The sequence below is a fragment of the Anopheles arabiensis genome, chromosome X (genome assembly GCF_016920715.1).
Source record: "Anopheles arabiensis isolate DONGOLA chromosome X, AaraD3, whole genome shotgun sequence".
Taxonomy (NCBI): Eukaryota; Metazoa; Arthropoda; class Insecta; order Diptera; family Culicidae; genus Anopheles; species Anopheles arabiensis.
Genome location: NC_053519.1, coordinates 23,219,708 through 23,237,055, shown reverse-complemented (window position 1 = coordinate 23,237,055; position 17,348 = coordinate 23,219,708). Strand labels below are relative to the sequence as shown.

Sequence of the window (17,348 nt, the reverse complement as noted above, 5' to 3'; positions counted from 1 at the left end):
TTAGTGTTTAACGATATTTTCTTTCCTATTTTACAGTTCGTATTTCATATTACGGACGATTTGATTTAAAATCTTGACAGTAACAAAACATAATTTTGTTTCGGTTGACCGAAATTTACAACTTCATAAACAATCTTCCTTCGAATTCCGGGCAAAATTCTTAAGTTGTTTCTCGTAAAAATGTGAGAATAACATGTAAACAATATTTTGCTTTTACGTTGGTGTTTACCTTTACAATGGATGCTGATGTACCGTCTTGCTTCGAATTACGGCCACTTAAGGCGATTTTTGGCATTTCATATGTTCTTACTAATTCAATTCTATTCGGTCTAACCAATGTATAATTTATTTTACTGTAGCAAACAGGATTTTGCTTATTGTTTTCAGGATATTCTCAAGATGGCAAAAAACCTTAACAGCTGAAAAATTATCGAGACAAACGTTCAGCACTATTATGAGGCTTTACGGACAAGTTATGCCAGGTCAGACAAATGTTTAGCGCATTTTTTAAAAAAAAGCTCCTATAAAATCGTTTTACTCTTAAAATGCAATAGTGTTTAACAATTGTTCTCGTAAAATCAAAAATAATTTTTTTGGGAAATATTTGTTTCTATTTTCAAATTTATCCTCAAATTTGACCATATTCATTGGTCGCCAATCCATGCTATGGTGATCAAATTTGGAAGAGTTCAACAATATGAAATGTCATGCTAAAATATGTCTAGTTATTTTTTAATGAATAGCATCTTCCTATCTTTTAAAATCGCGCAAATATTCTCACGGGCCTGACTGCCGGACTTTGCCATTCATTCATATCGATATTTCCTTTCCGTCAACCCTTCCAAATCTGACCCAAGCCCTTAAACAGCTTGCCCTTCCGCCATCACTTCGTCCAGTCCACAATTTTAAATAGGGTCCCAAAAGTTAGCCGAGGCACTAGTTCTTAGTTTTTGCGTGATAACACAGACACAGGCCAAATTAAAGAGCGCCCACATCGAAATCGGAATCGATTCTTGAATGAAACCTCAACAGATAAAAAGAGCGTGCTCGGTGTCAGCCAATTTTTCTTGCTAATTTCTACGGCTACGAACCGTTGTGTTGAGATCGGTTTCGGAGCCTTTTAATGTCGTATGTGCACGTAGTTTGCGTGAGGCATCTCTTGTGACGGATTTTCGCTTTTTCCAACTCGTGCGTAGCATTCAATGCATTTGATCGAACGCCTTGGGACAACGATGATGAAATGATATTGTTTTAAGCTGTGGGCATGTGTCGTAGCGTTCTGCGCTTCCAACTAAGGTAAAAATATTGCACATGTTAAAAAGGCAAATGTTTTCTGCTTCTGATGAATCAATTAAATATGCTTCTGATAGGTCTGGTAGTAATAATGGGAGGGAACATTCCAATAATTGGAGGGAAACAATCCGGAGGGAAAATGGGGGTATATTGGGTTGACAACATCAAATGGAAGGGGTCCCTCAATCGACGGGATTATCAAATGGCCGAGGTAATGGAGATTGTTCTTCGTATTATGGCTGTGTATGGCTGTATGTAGCTGCAGCTGTAACGGTTTTTGGTATTGTTGTATTCGAAAAATTGAAATAGTCGATAAAAACCATATTGAATCGCAAAGCGGTAGCAGGGGCCCCGATTACAAGAACAGGATGGTTCATCCCAGCCAAGAATTCACACAATGACATCGATTTAACCATTTCTCGTATGAAACCTCAACCCACTGAAGCACCGTTGACCAAACGACCTTCCCACACGACAAAATCGAGCAGTTTTGTAGCTCGGATTTTCGATCGCTTTCTGCCAAAAGCGATCGAAAAAGCGAGCCGAAATGTTAGGGAAAACGCTTGGATTCCGATGGAAGAAATATTTCTAGCCAAAAATTTCAGCGCTGATAATTTCGAAATATTTCATTTATAAATTTGCAACAATTTTGAATGCGAAATATTTTACAGACATGGGCTGTGAAATGTGTTTGAAGTTTGAGTTGGAGAAGTTTTCGATCGCTTTGCGCAGCGGGTTCCTAGGCTTTTTGAAGCGACGCGAGCTTGGTGTAAATTTTTCCTGCTAATTTCTGCGGCTACGATCCGGTGTATTGAAATTTTGTGTAGGGGCCTTTAAATTTTTGTTTGTGGATGATGTGTGCTTGTGGCTGTTGTAACGGGTTTTCTTTGTGGTTAAACGCATCGTTCTGTTCTGTGTTCTGTGCATTGGATTTTAGCAGCAAGTATCTCCTTGTTTTTTTTTTTTTTTTTTTTTTTTGGTGAGCTCGTGCACCGATCATCCACACCAAGACACCAAATGGACGGGGTCCTTTTTAGATGGGGCCCCTTATTGACGGGGCCTCCTTACCGACGGGGATCCTTACCGACGGGGCCCCTTCATCGAAGAGTCCACATAATCGTTGGGGCCCCGTAAACCAGCTTTGAGTTTTGGCTTCAGTATAGCTGTAACGGTTTTTTATCTTGTCTTCACGCAAAAAGTTGTATGTAAATAGAGATAACACATCATTTTAATATTAACATGGCCCAGTTCCTTTTTGGACGTATGAATACCACCCCATGTCGATTTCCCCTATTTGTCAGTTGACCACAAAAGTTGAGAAGGGCCCCGCGTGAAAATTTAAGGTTTTGCGTTAAAAGCAGGCACGCTCCACGATCTCAGGCTTGAGATGTGAATACCATTTTTCGTTTGAAAACAGCTGTCTGTTTTCGGCACACATCTGCAAAACAAGTATAGGGTCCCCCAGCCAAGCACAGGCACGTTTCATCCAAGCCAAATTGAAAAGCGCAAACATCGATATCGATGGAATCGTTTCTCGAATGAAACCTCTACCTACTGGAGCACCGTTGCTTGCTTGATGTTAGTCAATTTTTCCTGCTAATTTTACCGGCTACGAGCCGGTGTATTGATATTATGTTTCGAGGCCTTTAAATTTTTGTTTGGTACAACACACCCCCCGCTTGTGTTGTGTAACGGGTTTTCGGTGGTAGTTAAGCGCAGCGTTCTGTGCATTCCATTTTAGCAGCAAGTTGCTCTGCGTGGTTTTGGGTTTGGGTGTCTCATGCATAGGCCATCCACACCAGCAAAAATTGACGGTTTCTCGCTCTGTCCAATACTTTGCGCCAACGATGATGAGGTATTGATTTGAGCTGTGCGCGCGTGTTGCAGCGTTCTTCGCTTGCGACTTTGATGCCGGTATTGTGGCCCTTTCCGTTTCAAGTTGGTAGGCTGAAATTTCAGCCTGTCAGCTGTTTGCATTGTATAGCAGTTTTCGAGCAGCTATCTAAGTGAGTATAATATACAGGTGGGCTTATCCCAAGGTGTATGAATTTAGAAGGCTGATTTTTATCGCTTCTGCTTCTTAATGAAGATTTCAAGAGTGTTTTGAGTATACGAAGTCGAACATCCACAATGACGGGGCCCCCTAGATCGCCGGGGCCCCTGGGGGCCGCCCAGTCCGCCCGCCCACGCGCCACTGATATTCTGGTATGCACTGAATGGCCATATTTGTCAGAAATTCATGCACCATTTTGTATATTGTGTTGTCAAAGGCCATTTCGAGTTCGAAGCTTTGATCTAAAAGCACTTTCCTAACTGATGCAAGCAGTTCTTCGAACGTTCCGTTTTGCTCAACTTCAACACTTTGATCACAGTCCGATTTTGCTGAGTTTAACTTTAACAAACTTTAATATTGCGGCTCCGAAGTTCCACGACCCGTTCACACATTCCCCTCGTAACTGCACTAAGGTATTATGATATTTCACTAAATCCAACAGTATTGTATATATATATATATATATATATACATATATATATATATATATATATATATATATATATATATATATATATATATATATATACATAAAATATGCTACATATCACACGCACGTTTGCTTCGATCGTGTGTCTTCAGCAGTCTTCAGCAGTCTTCAGTCTATATATATAAATATATATATATATATATATATATATATATATATATATATATATATATATATATATATATATATATATATATATATATATATATATATATATATATATATTTATATATATATATATATATCACTTCCTGCAAGACAACCCAAGCATTGGATTGGCACCACCATTTTTGCGAGCGGCTCTGCTGGTGGACTGAAGACTGCTGAAGACTGCTGAAGACACACGATCGAAGCAAACGTGCGTGTGATATGTAGCATATTTTTTTCCAATTCAGCTAGCGGACGCAAGTGGAAACAACATTTTGAATTGAATCCATACAAAAGAATTCTTATAATTATTCATGTCATTACAGCCTACGCGATCATGTTGGCCTTTTCAAGACTTGAATACCACGTCGCCGGATAGTCAGCTCTTGCTACGGCGGACGGTTCATACGCGGTTAGAACCCACGACCATCGAACCAGCGGCGGATCGAACGGTAGGCGAACTTGGCGGTCACCTGGGGCTCAGCTGATTTAGGGTCTAGACTAGGTCCCTGAAGATCTCTAGTCTGTAGTATGCCGTTTGTCTACAAGTGTACTGAGTATTAGCGACAAGGGCCCCCGGAAAGATGATCGTAAAGGTCCCATGGCACCCCCTTCCGCCGGCAACTTAAGTATACTGTTCAATCTCCCAACAGCTGTGTGCCAGTACACCCTCCTCCAGGTCATCAGCTACCATTTACAAGGGCGTCAACACGTCTTTCCGCCTATCTTCATCCGCCTTAAATTCATCGCTGCAATGTTTGTTAACGGTTTTTAAGCACCTTAACAACTCGCGAGCATTGACCACACGCGAGAAAGAGATAGCGCTATGGAGGGAAAAAACACGGACGACTGCTGAGGGCAGTGGCAACGCTGATCCGATTCGATTTTATCGGACGCTTCTGTCAAACGCTATGTCGGCTCCTATTGCAAAAATTTGAATGATACGAATGGTTTAACCATTTCAGGTGTCAGTTATTTGGTCTCGAATCTTTAGAACACAGGAAAAAGAATGCTCAATGCATTTTCATGCATAAATTATATAATGGGCTTATTGATGCACCTGAAATTTTAAATCTGATCAGCTTTTCTGCACCTACTAGGGATCTTAGAAGCAGGTCTTTAATCAGGATCCCATTTCGATCTTCTTCATTTGGCGCTAACGATCCTTTAATTAAAATGTGTGTCAGCTACAATAGACTTGAATCATCTGCAGATTTTCATTTCCCTGTTTCTCACCTTCGTCAGTTGTAAAGGGCTAGTGTTATTTATGTTTAAGTTGTTTACTAATTAAGAATTTGTATATGTTATTTAGGCTTATTGCCCGATAACGTAAATAAATAAATAATAAATAAATAATAACTGTTGACAATCATCAACGGTCCGTTCATCGTGATGCTAGTTTGAGCAGATGAACATAGAGGGCGCTGTCTTCGTAGAGAGGATGGCATCGATGCCATGATCGTAGGGCGAAATATTTCGCCGTGACTCAGCCATATTTGCGACAGTTAACACGAAGATTAACCGAAGAACACCGAAGGGAAAGGGCATCGACCGTAGCGCCGAGCGAGAACCAGCGTAAGGGTATTTAAAGGAACGACGGCTGAAGAAACGCCCTTTTCTCGCGTATTAAAGTCCCGGAAGAGAGAGTATTTTTTTAACCCTTCGTGTAAATAAAGTGTTAAAAGAACTTTTTTGCGTTTAATATTCGCGGACTTTCAAGTTGAGAAAATTCTGTTGCTCGAGGCAACAATAATAATAATAAATAATTAAAAAAAAATTATTATCGTATGACGAAATCGCACGTGCGACGTTATCTGTCAAATCCCATATAAATCTCGTCCGATAAAATCGCATCGGATGAGCTCTGCCACGTGCCTGACAGCGATTGACCGTATATTCAACTCAAATTTGCGACATCTCGATTGCAAAAATAGAAATGGCCTGTAAGTTATGATTCATGTTCTGCTACTAAAATTTGTTTCAATCGTTTAATTTAAAATTGTTGGTGGCCAACAAATGTAGAATGAATTCACAGAGTTTTTCACATTTTATTGATCGGTTCCTATAATTTTTTGGTATCGTCCGATTGGATATCAATGCAAGTGAGCCAAAAAATTGTGGGAAGCACCCAACAAATTTTCTAAAGAGACAATAAAATGGGAATCAACCAATAAATCAAGGGAAACCTCGTAAAATAGTTTTATAAAAACTCATTGAATCCAGAGACAAAATTTAAGTATAGAAATCACTTAAAATCCTAAGAAAAAAAAAACAGCTGTAAAACCCGCAAAGACAATGCTGTATGTATAACATTTTTGGAGATGACATACACTATTTCATTTGGTTTTCACACTTGTCTGAAAATTTTTGGAATTTTTCTTCGTTCGTGGTTTTCTACATATGTGTGTATTGTTCCCATTACTTTTTATTCATATTACTATTTTTACCGGGGTAATTTTTTTCTGAATAAACCGAGGTAAAATTAAATACATTTTGTAGGTGTTATATATACATATATTTTAACATTTTTTGCATGTTTGCTAGATGCGCTTCTTGCTTCTTTGATGAACCTTTTCAAATCTAAGCATAGATTATGAATGTTGAATGTAAATTTGAAATTGAAAAGCAATTGAGACAAACATCATTTTCAAAATCTTTACTTGTGCGTATAAAGTAATGCCGCTTTGGTTCAGAAATGTTCAACAACCGAATGTTCAATCAACAAACAAAAAAATAGGTTGCTTTCACAGAATAAAAAAAAATGTTGTAAATAGCCTCTATAGGCTCATGTTGGATCACGTAGCCAAATTAACTGAACATTGCTGTAGAAGAGCTCAGACATTTTAACCGAAATACGAGTAGCGCACATACAACACTTATTACTATAAGGTACTTACTTGTAACGCAGTCACGCGCTGAAGCGGAAAAATCCTGTCCACCAGCCTGTTCACCCGAGCTACACGTAAACCCAAGCGACGGATTGTTAAACTGGGAAGCAGTTGGAGTTGTGCACGAAGTGAGATACGGTGAGTATGGACCAGTTGAGCTGTAGCTCCAGTGAGAGTTAGTGGAGCTTAGACCGAATTGGGTCATATCTATGAAATAAAATATAACATATTTATAAAAAAGACAGTACTTTATAAATAAACGATGTTAAGATTTGATAGGATCAATAAATTAAAACTCAGCATTATTATTGCATTTGTTTAAAGATCAAACTGACCACCATCTATTACCATCTTCATAATCTTTCTTGATACAACATTTAATTCGTGTAACCGATGCTCTGCACACCTACTGGTGGGGATTTCCTATCCAGTGCTGCCCCATTTTTAGTAATCCTCGCTTCAGTCAACATAAATTCGTGAGCTTCGCTTTACTTATACTGTAGCTTGTCAGTTTTCCGTATAATTTCGTCTGTATCATTATCGATTAGGCGTCAGATAAGCACTCGGATGTTTGAAAACTATTGTGACTGCCTACTTAGCCTGGTGTAGAGTTCAGCTCTTTTCTTTTCATTGTTACTCCATTGGATCCTCTCTAGAGGGAGCCTAAGCCTGGACTTGGATGAAATGAAATACCGCCTCCGCTAGAGAGGCTGAAAGTGTTCGCATGCTTTTTGCGGTTCTCGCCAGACGAGGTAAAACTCAAATCCCGTTAGTTGCTCCCTGTCACTTCTGTTGCTGCTTATAATTCAAAGTTTAAAACTGTATTACGCTTATCGTCGGGGAAGGAGACAATCCCAAGCTATGCTGAGATTTGTATGTCTACTTCATCTTCTCGTAGCAGACGAAGAGTGTGGACGTGTTCTACCTGGCGCTCCTCGACCGACCCAAAATATATACCCCTGTGATCAGTGCAGTGCAGAATTTCCTGTGTCCATGCAGTGCAGTGCTGGAAAGTGTTGTTCGTGTTTGGTTGTTCAGGATTTATGTGCTGTGCGTTATGCTAGTGCGTGTGGGGAAAAAAAAACTTAGACATCCATGTATGTCGTTCGTTGTTTTCACAACGAGACGTTAAAGTAAAAATTTAACATTTTTAAGAACAATCATAACGCACTTTACGTTGTTCGATTTTCTCAAAGCGTTACGTAAAGTGCTGTGGCCCAAGGTTGTAGCCTGTTTTGTGAGTGCAGATAGTGGAAGTTTCTAAGAAATGAGTGTTTAAAGACTGGTGTCTGGATTAGTCTGGTGGACTCGCATAAGACATTTGTGTTCAGAAGTGAAGTGGTATTGTGGTTAAGTGGACATTGAGGAAAAATTGTGACAGTGACGTTTTCCAAGTGCAAGTGCTGAGAGGGCCGACGATATGTCGGACCCTCCTTCTGCCGCGAGGGCTCATCCCCTTCCCGGCACGAGTTCCCGGGATATGACATAACCGGAATGGTTTAACGGCGAGGAAGGAGAGCTAATTGTAGTATGTGTATGTGGTTCTGACTACCGAAGAAGGAAAGCCGCTACCAGGTCCGTTCATCGTTATCAAAAGTCTACAACCGCATGTTGGACGACCGGTATAAGGTAACCTGATTAACAATAATACCAAGTACCTTTTGAAAACCCGATCATTGTCCCACTACAAAAAGTTACAAACACTAACTAAACTCAATAATGGAACACTTATTACCATCACACCCCACACTATTCTTAATACCATCTAATGCGTAATTTTTTATTCTGACCTTAAAAATACAAAAGACGAAGAAGTTCTAGCAAATTTAAAAGATCAAATAGTCACTTTCCCAAGCGATTCAAAACGCTCCGCAGTAGTATGGAAAATAAAATAAGAACTAGCCTTCTACTTCGGGTTATACTTTGGTTGCTTAAAATCAGAAAAATGTAGAACATGTGGGTTCCAGGAAAGAGAAAAAAAATGAGATCTCGAGAGTGTACAACTTTAGGACGACTTCACTCACCCAAACGACCAAAACGCGATGAATGGGTACAACTATGGACCTGAGATGGGGCCCTATCTCAGTACCCATACTGGTACCCAAAGGCAGACAATTTTGGACTTATTTTTTCAGAGAGAGCAAAAAGCTGATGCTCCTCCCTCTTCTCAAATTCTACAAAATACAAAAGGTCGTTTAACCGCGCGCACTGATCAAAGTCGCGATGGTTCAATCGGAACGCCGACGCTCTAAGTCAGAGATTTGGTGAGAAGAAAAAGTTTTTCTGAGCAAATCGACAACACATACGCGACGACACACATCGTCACATCGACTGCCGTCGAGGGAAGTGATGATCTAAAAATAGATCTGTTGGGTGAATGAGAGGGGAGGGAGGGCGTAGAACAAGAACGTAAGCGTGCCCAAGAAAACATTTTCCCAAGGAACCATTTTGGACCTAGCTTGAACAAAAACTGGGCTGTCTTGCTCTATCTCCTATACCGCACCTGCTTGCACTCATTCGCGAGCGTTCAAATATACTCTCTCGATTTCATGTTCTCGCGAATTGCCTGCTGCTGTAAGAATGTATGAGTGAATGTGCAGCGTTTTTCTCTGTGCTTCTTCTTCTCCCCCCTCGTTCGTACTCCCTTCTTCCATCGATCCGATGCGCGATTCCTTACTCTACCGCGCAATAACATTTGGTTCCACCGCAATGAGATACTGTACGGAAATATACAGAACATTTCCATTTAGCATCCGTGGTCCACACGGAACGCCGATAACCCAAACACCACCGGCCAATATCAAATTTTCGATATTGGCGGTGACTGGTGGTGAATGAATGTGTCCCTCCCCTCTTCTCATCAATATAATTCATTTGCTACATCTCCTCCCCTTTCCCCTTCTCCTAGAACTCATACAAATTAAATTCTAGAGAGAAGTGTGAGAAGAGGGAGAAGCATCAGCTTTTTCGCTCTCTCTCAAAAAATAAGTCCAAAATTGTCTGCCTTTGGGTACCAGTATGGGTACTGAGATAGGGCCCCATCTCAGGTCCATACCCGACAGACAAAGAGATCGAAATTTTCAGGCGAGGGGTAGGTAGAAACACGCGGTGGGGGCCCGGCCCAAGATCGGATCCAAAGTCCCCTACTAGCAATGAGAATGAAAAAGTGTGCAACTTTCAGGCGAGGGGCATGTAGAAGCATGGGGAGACGGTTGGAAATACGCGGAATTACGCGGAGGCGCGAGCGTGTTTTGGTTTCTACACAGTTTCTGCACTCACACAATTACACATGTGTGGATGTGTGCGTTCTCTTTCAGCCTGCGCGCTCAGTTTGGTTTTCTTGCAGCGGCATGCGGGTATCGGTGTCTCGCTCGCACTAGTGCAGCGAGTGTTCCTCTGTGCGCTCCCTTTCTTGCCACCACACGAAATCGTCAGTTCAGCTCAAGTGTTCGCCGTGAAAGGCCGCGCACGTGTTAGCCTAAGTCCCGGGCGATCGAAGTTTCGCTAAGTGTTGAAGTGTTGTGCACATTGAAATGAAGCTGCGCTTATTTTTTATCATTTATCCTAAATGTGTGATTTGCGTTGCTTCATTTTAATATTTGTTTGCTGTATTGAACATCAACAACGGTACCCATGCAGTTAGGCGACTATTTTAAATACGACGATTTTTTTTTATATAAATAATGTGTGTGATTTTGTGGCAAGATTGTGTGAAGCTATGTGTGAAAATGCTCCTTTATTTGCAATAAAAGTGATAAAATATAAACCAAGTTTGATGTGTTCAAGATTTGGTTTTGATTCGGGTGCACCAAGTCCGAATGAAGGGAAGCGCACAGCGCGCTACGAAAGAAACGAGCGGGAGGGGTGTCAGTCCAGCGCAGCGCAATTCGCTGGAATCAAGTGGGAGGGTGTACCAGTTCAGCGCTGCGCAAGCCGAAAGAAACGGGAAGGAAGGGGTATGAGGAAAATACGATGAAACAGCGCGAGCGAGCGTTCTTTACAGCGAGAGCGCCTCGTGTATTTTAAAGGCAAGCAAGAGAGCGCATTCTCTCCGTGGTAGCGCTCCATCCGCCATTTTTAATTTCGAGCCCAAAACAACGGACTTTGGATCCGATCTTGGGCCGGGCCCCCACCGCGTGTTTCTACCTACCCCTCGCCTGAAAATTTCGTTCTCTTTGTCTGTCGGGTCCGTTGTTTTGGGCTCGAAATTAAAAATGGCGGATGGAGCGCTACCACGGAGAGAATGCGCTCTCTTGCTTGCCTTTAAAATACACGAGGCGCTCTCGCTGTAAAGAACGCTCGCTCGCGCTGTTTCATCGTATTTTCTTCATACCCCTTCCTTTCCGTTTCTTTCGGCTTGCGCAGCGCTGAACTGGTACCCCCACCCACCCACTTGATTCCAGCGAATTGCGCTGCGCTAGACTGACACCCCCTCCCGCTCGTTTCTTTCGTAGCGCGCTGTGCGCTTTGCTTCACACGGACTTGGTGCACCCGAATCAAAACAAAATGTCACATATGGTGACGACGCGATCGTTCGAGGATCGACAAGGAGCGTCCGTACTTCAGCTAGCGGCCGCTAGAGGTCTCGGGCTGGACGATAAACGTTCGGACTGAACAAAAGGGATCGACCGAGCGTTTGACGGATAGCCGGTGACCGCATGGACTGCGAAATAGGGCTTTCTTTTTGATCCCGGACCTGCGTGGAAGCGGACGAATTTTTAGTTTTTTCACTCTCTCGGTTACTAAAATTTTGTGCTGTTAAAGGCATAATAAAATAATCCTGAATTACTTAAAAAAGCCGTTTTTTGGTAAATTATTTATCTGCAGGCCGGGCGTTGTGCTAACGCGCAACATTCTAAAAATTCAGCTAAAATTCTATTTAAAAAATCAGTCTTATAATTCTTCTAAATTCCTCTCACACGAGCTGTGCAAATTCGGCTCGTTCTCTACTTGCTCTATTATACCACGCGGTAAGCGCTGAGAACAAAGGACTGTTCGGTAAGGTACACGCACATACAAATACACAGCCAACGCATCCGAATCGTGTAGTGAAAAAATGCAAGAGGAAAGAGCAGTGATCGCGGACTTTACGTGTGCGGTGTGCGATAAGGCGGATTCGGTAGATTCGTTATTGCAGTGCGATTTTTGCGATAAATGGTACCATTACGAGTGTGCGCACGTGGATAAAACGGTAGAGACGAGGGCATGGTGGTGTGCGGAGTGCGAAGTGAAGACCAAACTAGCGAGCGGCAAGAAAGACGACGAGATAGCGCGCTTGAAGAGAGAGATGGAGGCTCTTAAAGCCACGACGGATAAAGCGTTAGCTTTGATACGGGAGAAGGATGCGGAAGTAGCTCGGCTCAGTAAGAGCAGCGAGCGAACCTCGTTTTCGCCCGGGGAATCGCTTCCTTGCTCAACGGCTAAACGGATTTCGGTCAACGAAGAAGGTGACCTGAGCCAAAGCCAAATAGCAGCCCGTCAAGCAGCGCGCTATGAACTCCCTTCATTCAATGGGAATCCCGAGGAATGGCCGATATTTCTGTCTACCTTTCGAAGATCGTCTCGTACGTTTGGGTTTACCGAAGACGAAAATATCCTTCGATTGCAAGGAGCGTTACGGGGAAAAGCACTACGAACGGTGCAAGGCCGTCTCCGGCACGCTGACAATCTGGAGGAAATATTGAGCGCGCTTGAAAAATCATACGGGCGACCGGATGTGTTAGTGAATACGTTGCTCGAACAAATTCGCGAATCACCGCCGATTAAGGCTGAGCGGCTCGATAGTTTTATCGAATACGGCGATTTAGTTGCTGAAATATGTTCAACTATAAAGGCAAGCGGAACTTCTGACAGATTGTACGATGCAGCGCTGCTTCAAGAGCTGGTGGACCGTATGCCGGCATATCTGCGCTGGAGCTGGGGCATGCATAGTCAGGAGCTAAAAAGTGTGACGATGAGCGAGTTCGGTGCCTGGATTCAGAAGGCGACGGATGGAGCAATGGCGGTAACTCCTCCGCAGCTGAAGAAGAAGACGACAACGCGACAAGTGCATGCGCAACACGTGGAGACGCATCAGCCCCAGCCCAATAGGCATCGAGAGTGCGCGTTGTGTAACAGTGATACGTGCGGTACGATCGCGGAGTGTCGGGTGTTTAACCGGTTAAGCGTTGCTGATAGGTGGGACAAGGTGCGCACCTTGAAGTTGTGCAAACGATGTTTGGGCAAGCACTACGGCCCGTGCTCGAAGCATGACGACTGTGGTGTCCAAGGATGCGTCGCTAAGCATCACCGGAAGTTGCATCGTGTCACCAGCGAGGAACGCGTGGAGATAAATCATCATGGAACGCGCTCCGATGGTACATTGCTGCGTTACGTGCCGGTAAAGCTGCACGGTGAGAGTGGTCCAATTTACACGCATGCGCTGTTAGACGAGGGGTCGACGGTGACGTTGATGGAGCAGGAGCTCGCCAGGCAACTTGGGGTCAGCGGCGTTCTTGACCCGTTGTGTTTGCAGTACAGTGCGGGAGAGCGACGCGATGAACGTGATTCGGAAAGGGTAGCGGTGCAAGTCTCCAGTGCTGAAAAAATGCATCCGCATTTTCGATGGCCGACGTGCGTACAGTCAGCCGGTTATCGCTCCCTATCCAATCGGTCGATGTGAACGAGTTGAAGCGGAAATATAAGCATTTGCAGGCGATTCCAGCTGCCTCGTATGAGGCTGTTTCTCCTCGTTTACTAATCGGTATCGACCATTACATTGACCAGACCTTTGAAAACTATAGAAGGACAGCCAGGACAACCTACAGCTACGAAGACGCGTTTGGGATGGCTCATTTTTGGCAAATGCACGAATAACGCTAACGACACATCCATTGTGCAGCCGGAGTCTAGCTACCACGTATGCGATTGCCAAGGAGAGACCTCACGGGCAGATCGTATGATGGCAGCGTACTTCGAAGTGGAAGGTTATGGTCCTGCGAAGGAGCCTTTGTTGTCGAAGGAGGATCAACGTGCGATGTCGATTTTGCAAAACAACACAAAACACGTCGACGGGCGGTACACCACGGGTTTACTCTGGCGGAGCGACAACGTTTTCATGCCGGAAAACCGTCAAATGGCTCTATCTAGGATGGAGTGTCTGGAGCGTAAGATGAGCCGAAATACGAGCCTTGCGGAGAAAATTAACGAGATACTAGATGACTACTTGGAAAAGGGCTATGCCAGACCGATAAGAGAGGATGAGCTGAAAACCTTCTACCCTAGGAAATGGTATGGTTCCAGTGTTTCTAGTGACAAATCCTAACAAGCCTAATAAAGTTAGGTTAGTATGGGATGCGGCAGCTGAAGTTAGAGGTATTTCGCTGAACAAGAAGCTGCTGACTGGCCCTGACCTGTTGACGCCGCTGCAAGCCGTGCTATTCCGTTTCCGTGAATATCGAGTCGCGGTGGCAGCCGACATCCGGGAAATGTACCACCAGGTACGCATTTGCGATGATGACGTCCACAGTCAACGGTTCCTATGGAGATGGGGAAACACAAATGCAGAGCCGCAGGAGTTTGTCATGCTGAGGATGACCTTCGGTGCAGCATGCTCTCCAAGTACGGCGCAATTCGTAAAGAACGAGAATGCGGAGAAATATCGTTCTCCGTACCCGCGTGCAGTTCGCTGTATCCATGAAGAACATTACGTGGATGACATGCTTACAAGTGTGGAAACGGAACCTGAAGCGATTGAACTGGCGTATCAGGTGAGCTTAATACACAATAATGCTGGATTTACTCTCCACAATTGGCTCTCAAATAGCATCAGAGTCGTGACAGCGGTAAAAGGCACTGAGTCAACCCTCAAGGAAATGGATTTCGAACCGTGTCTAAAGCCAGAGAAGGTGCTGGGAATGTGGTGGGACACCACAACAGATAGTTTCGGCTTTAAACTATCCCGTGTAAGACACCTGGAGCTGGCACGCAAGGACAAACCACCGTCCAAGAGGCAGATGCTGCGGACTTTGATGTCGATCTACGACCCGTTAGGTTTGATCGCAGGCGTGCTTTTTTATTTGAAAGTACTTCTTCAGGAAGTCTGGCGCCTACACCTTGGCTGGGATGACGAAGTTCCGGAAGAGATCCAGCATAAATGGGACGCCTGGATGGAACGACTGCCAGAATTGGAAAGTTTCATCATACCACGTTGCTACCGACAGTTGGCGTCGCTCACCGAATCATCTCTACAGCTACACGTGTTCGTTGATGCGGGTGCAGATGGTTACGCAGCGGTCGCGTACTTCCGTTTTGAGTGCCATGGACGTATCGAGGTGTCGTTAGTTGGATCCAAAGCTAGAGTGGCGCCTCTAAAGTATCTTTCCGTGCCCCGCTTAGAGCTGCAGGCTGCTGTGATGGGTTGCAGAATAGCCTCGTCTATAACTAGTGCTCATCGAGAAACTATTCGTGGAAGCTACTTCTGGACAGACTCGACTGATGTTATAGACTGGATGAACGCAGACCACCGTAAGTACTCGATTTTCGTCGCACATAGGGTTGCTGAGGTGCTGGACACCTCGAACGTCGACGATTGGCGATGGCTTCCAACTAAACTTAATGTGGCGGACGAAGCGACCAAATGGACCAACCTGCAGCATCATCTCGCCTCCGAACGATGGTTTAGTGGGCCCGAGTTCCTGCAACTACCCGAAGCAGAATGGAACATACCTCGTCGAGTACCATCGGAAACGTCCGAGGAGGTGCGGAAAAAGGATAGGCTGAAGCTGGTCGGCATTCACATAGCGCGTCCGATTTTCATCGACTACGAGAGATTTTCCCGATGGACGCGGCTGGTCAGGACGATGGCTTACGTATGTCGGTATGTAAACATTATTACCAAAACTAAATCTCCATCGACAGGTCCGCTTAACCGCGACGAAATCCAGCGGGCTGAAACGGTAATTCTGCGAGACGTTCAGAGGAACGCTTTTACAGATGAATATGCCATACTCTGGAAGGCGAGGGAAAACTCAACAACACCGTCGTGGAAAAGTCCGATTCCCAGAAGTAGTTTGTTGTTCAAACGAAGCCCCTATATGGACGAGGACGGCTTGCTGAGATTGAGCGGAAGGATCGATCGTTGCCGTTACGTCGACCCCGGGAGGAAGCGACCTATTCTGCTACCGAGACGACATCGTGTTTCCGAGTTAATCATTGACGATGTCCACCGTCGTTATAAGCACGGCAGCCAAGAAACTGTAGTGAACGAAGTGAGACAACGCTTTGATATACCGGCTCTCCGATCTGTGTGTAGACACGTACGCCTGCAATGCCGAACATGCACATTGTTATACGCAAAGCCAGCGTCCCCGGAAATGTGCGAATTACCTGCTGCTCGTCTTGCTGCATTCTCCAGGCCCTTTTCATATACGGGCATTGATTATTTCGGTCCGATGGTAATCGTGAACGGCCGAAAGACGGAAAAACGGTGGGGTGTTTTGTTCACGTGCTTGACGGTTCGAGCCGTCCACATCGAGCTTGTGCAATCCCTGTCTACGAGTGACTGCTTGATGGCAGTTCGGAGCTTCATGGCACGCCGCGGAACACCAATCGAAATAGTCTCCGATCGTGGAACGAATTTTGTGGGCGCCGATCGTGAATTAAAGGAAGCTGCGGAACGTGTTGATTCGGCGATTTTAAATGAATTCGGATCGCCCGATCCGGTGTGGAAGTTTAACCCCCCCGCAGCCCCACACTTTGGAGGATCATGGGAAAGGATGATCCAATCGGTCAAGAGAATGCTGTCGCGCACCCTCACGGAGAGGCATCCTACGGAAGCGGTCCTGTCGGCAGCATTGATCGAAGTCGAGAACATGCTCAATTCTCGGCCACTTACACACGTTCCAGTCGACGGTGAGGATGAGGAACCGTTAACTCCCAACCATTTTTGTTAGGTTCTTCCGCAGGAATGAAGCCCTTGGTGAAGCCTGATGATTCGCCAGCAGGCTTGAAACAAAACTGGAGAGCTGTACAGGCTAAAATGAACGAGCTCTGGAAGAAGTGGATCAAAACCTACCTCCCCACCCTGGTTAGAAGGACGAAATGGTTCGAGTCGTGCAAGCCTATCGAGACCGGAGATGTTGTCTTAATCGTGGACGAAAACAGCCCGCGAAACTGTTGGCCGAGAGGAAGGGTGGAACGCGTAGTCCCATCCAAAGACGGAGTCATTCGTCGGGTCGTCATCAAAACAGCGAAAGGAACGATGCTGGAGAGGCCAGTGGTGAAGCTGGTATCGCTGAACGTCGCGCCGAGGGTTATCGTTTGACGACGTCGAAACGCCTGGTGGACTGTCACATATGGTGACGACGCGATCGTTCGAGGATCGACAAGGAGCGTCCGTACTTCAGCTAGCGGCCGCTAGAGGTCTCGGGCTGGACGATAAACGTTCGGACTGAACAAAAGGGATCGACCGAGCGTTTGACGGATAGCCGGTGACCGC

General features: G+C 44.7%; 1 protein-coding gene across 4 annotated transcripts in view; it reads right to left on the bottom strand.

The window, feature by feature from the left end:
* Positions 1-17,348, bottom strand: part of LOC120905600 (uncharacterized transmembrane protein DDB_G0289901) — a 301,222-nt gene that overhangs the window by 106,214 nt on the left and 177,660 nt on the right. For all 4 annotated transcript variants that reach the window (XM_040316547.1, XM_040316550.1, XM_040316549.1 and 1 more), the window contains exon 6: positions 6,881-7,078. In XM_040316547.1, the coding sequence (XP_040172481.1) occupies positions 6,881-7,078 (198 nt within the window). The remainder of the gene's footprint in view (positions 1-6,880; positions 7,079-17,348) is intronic.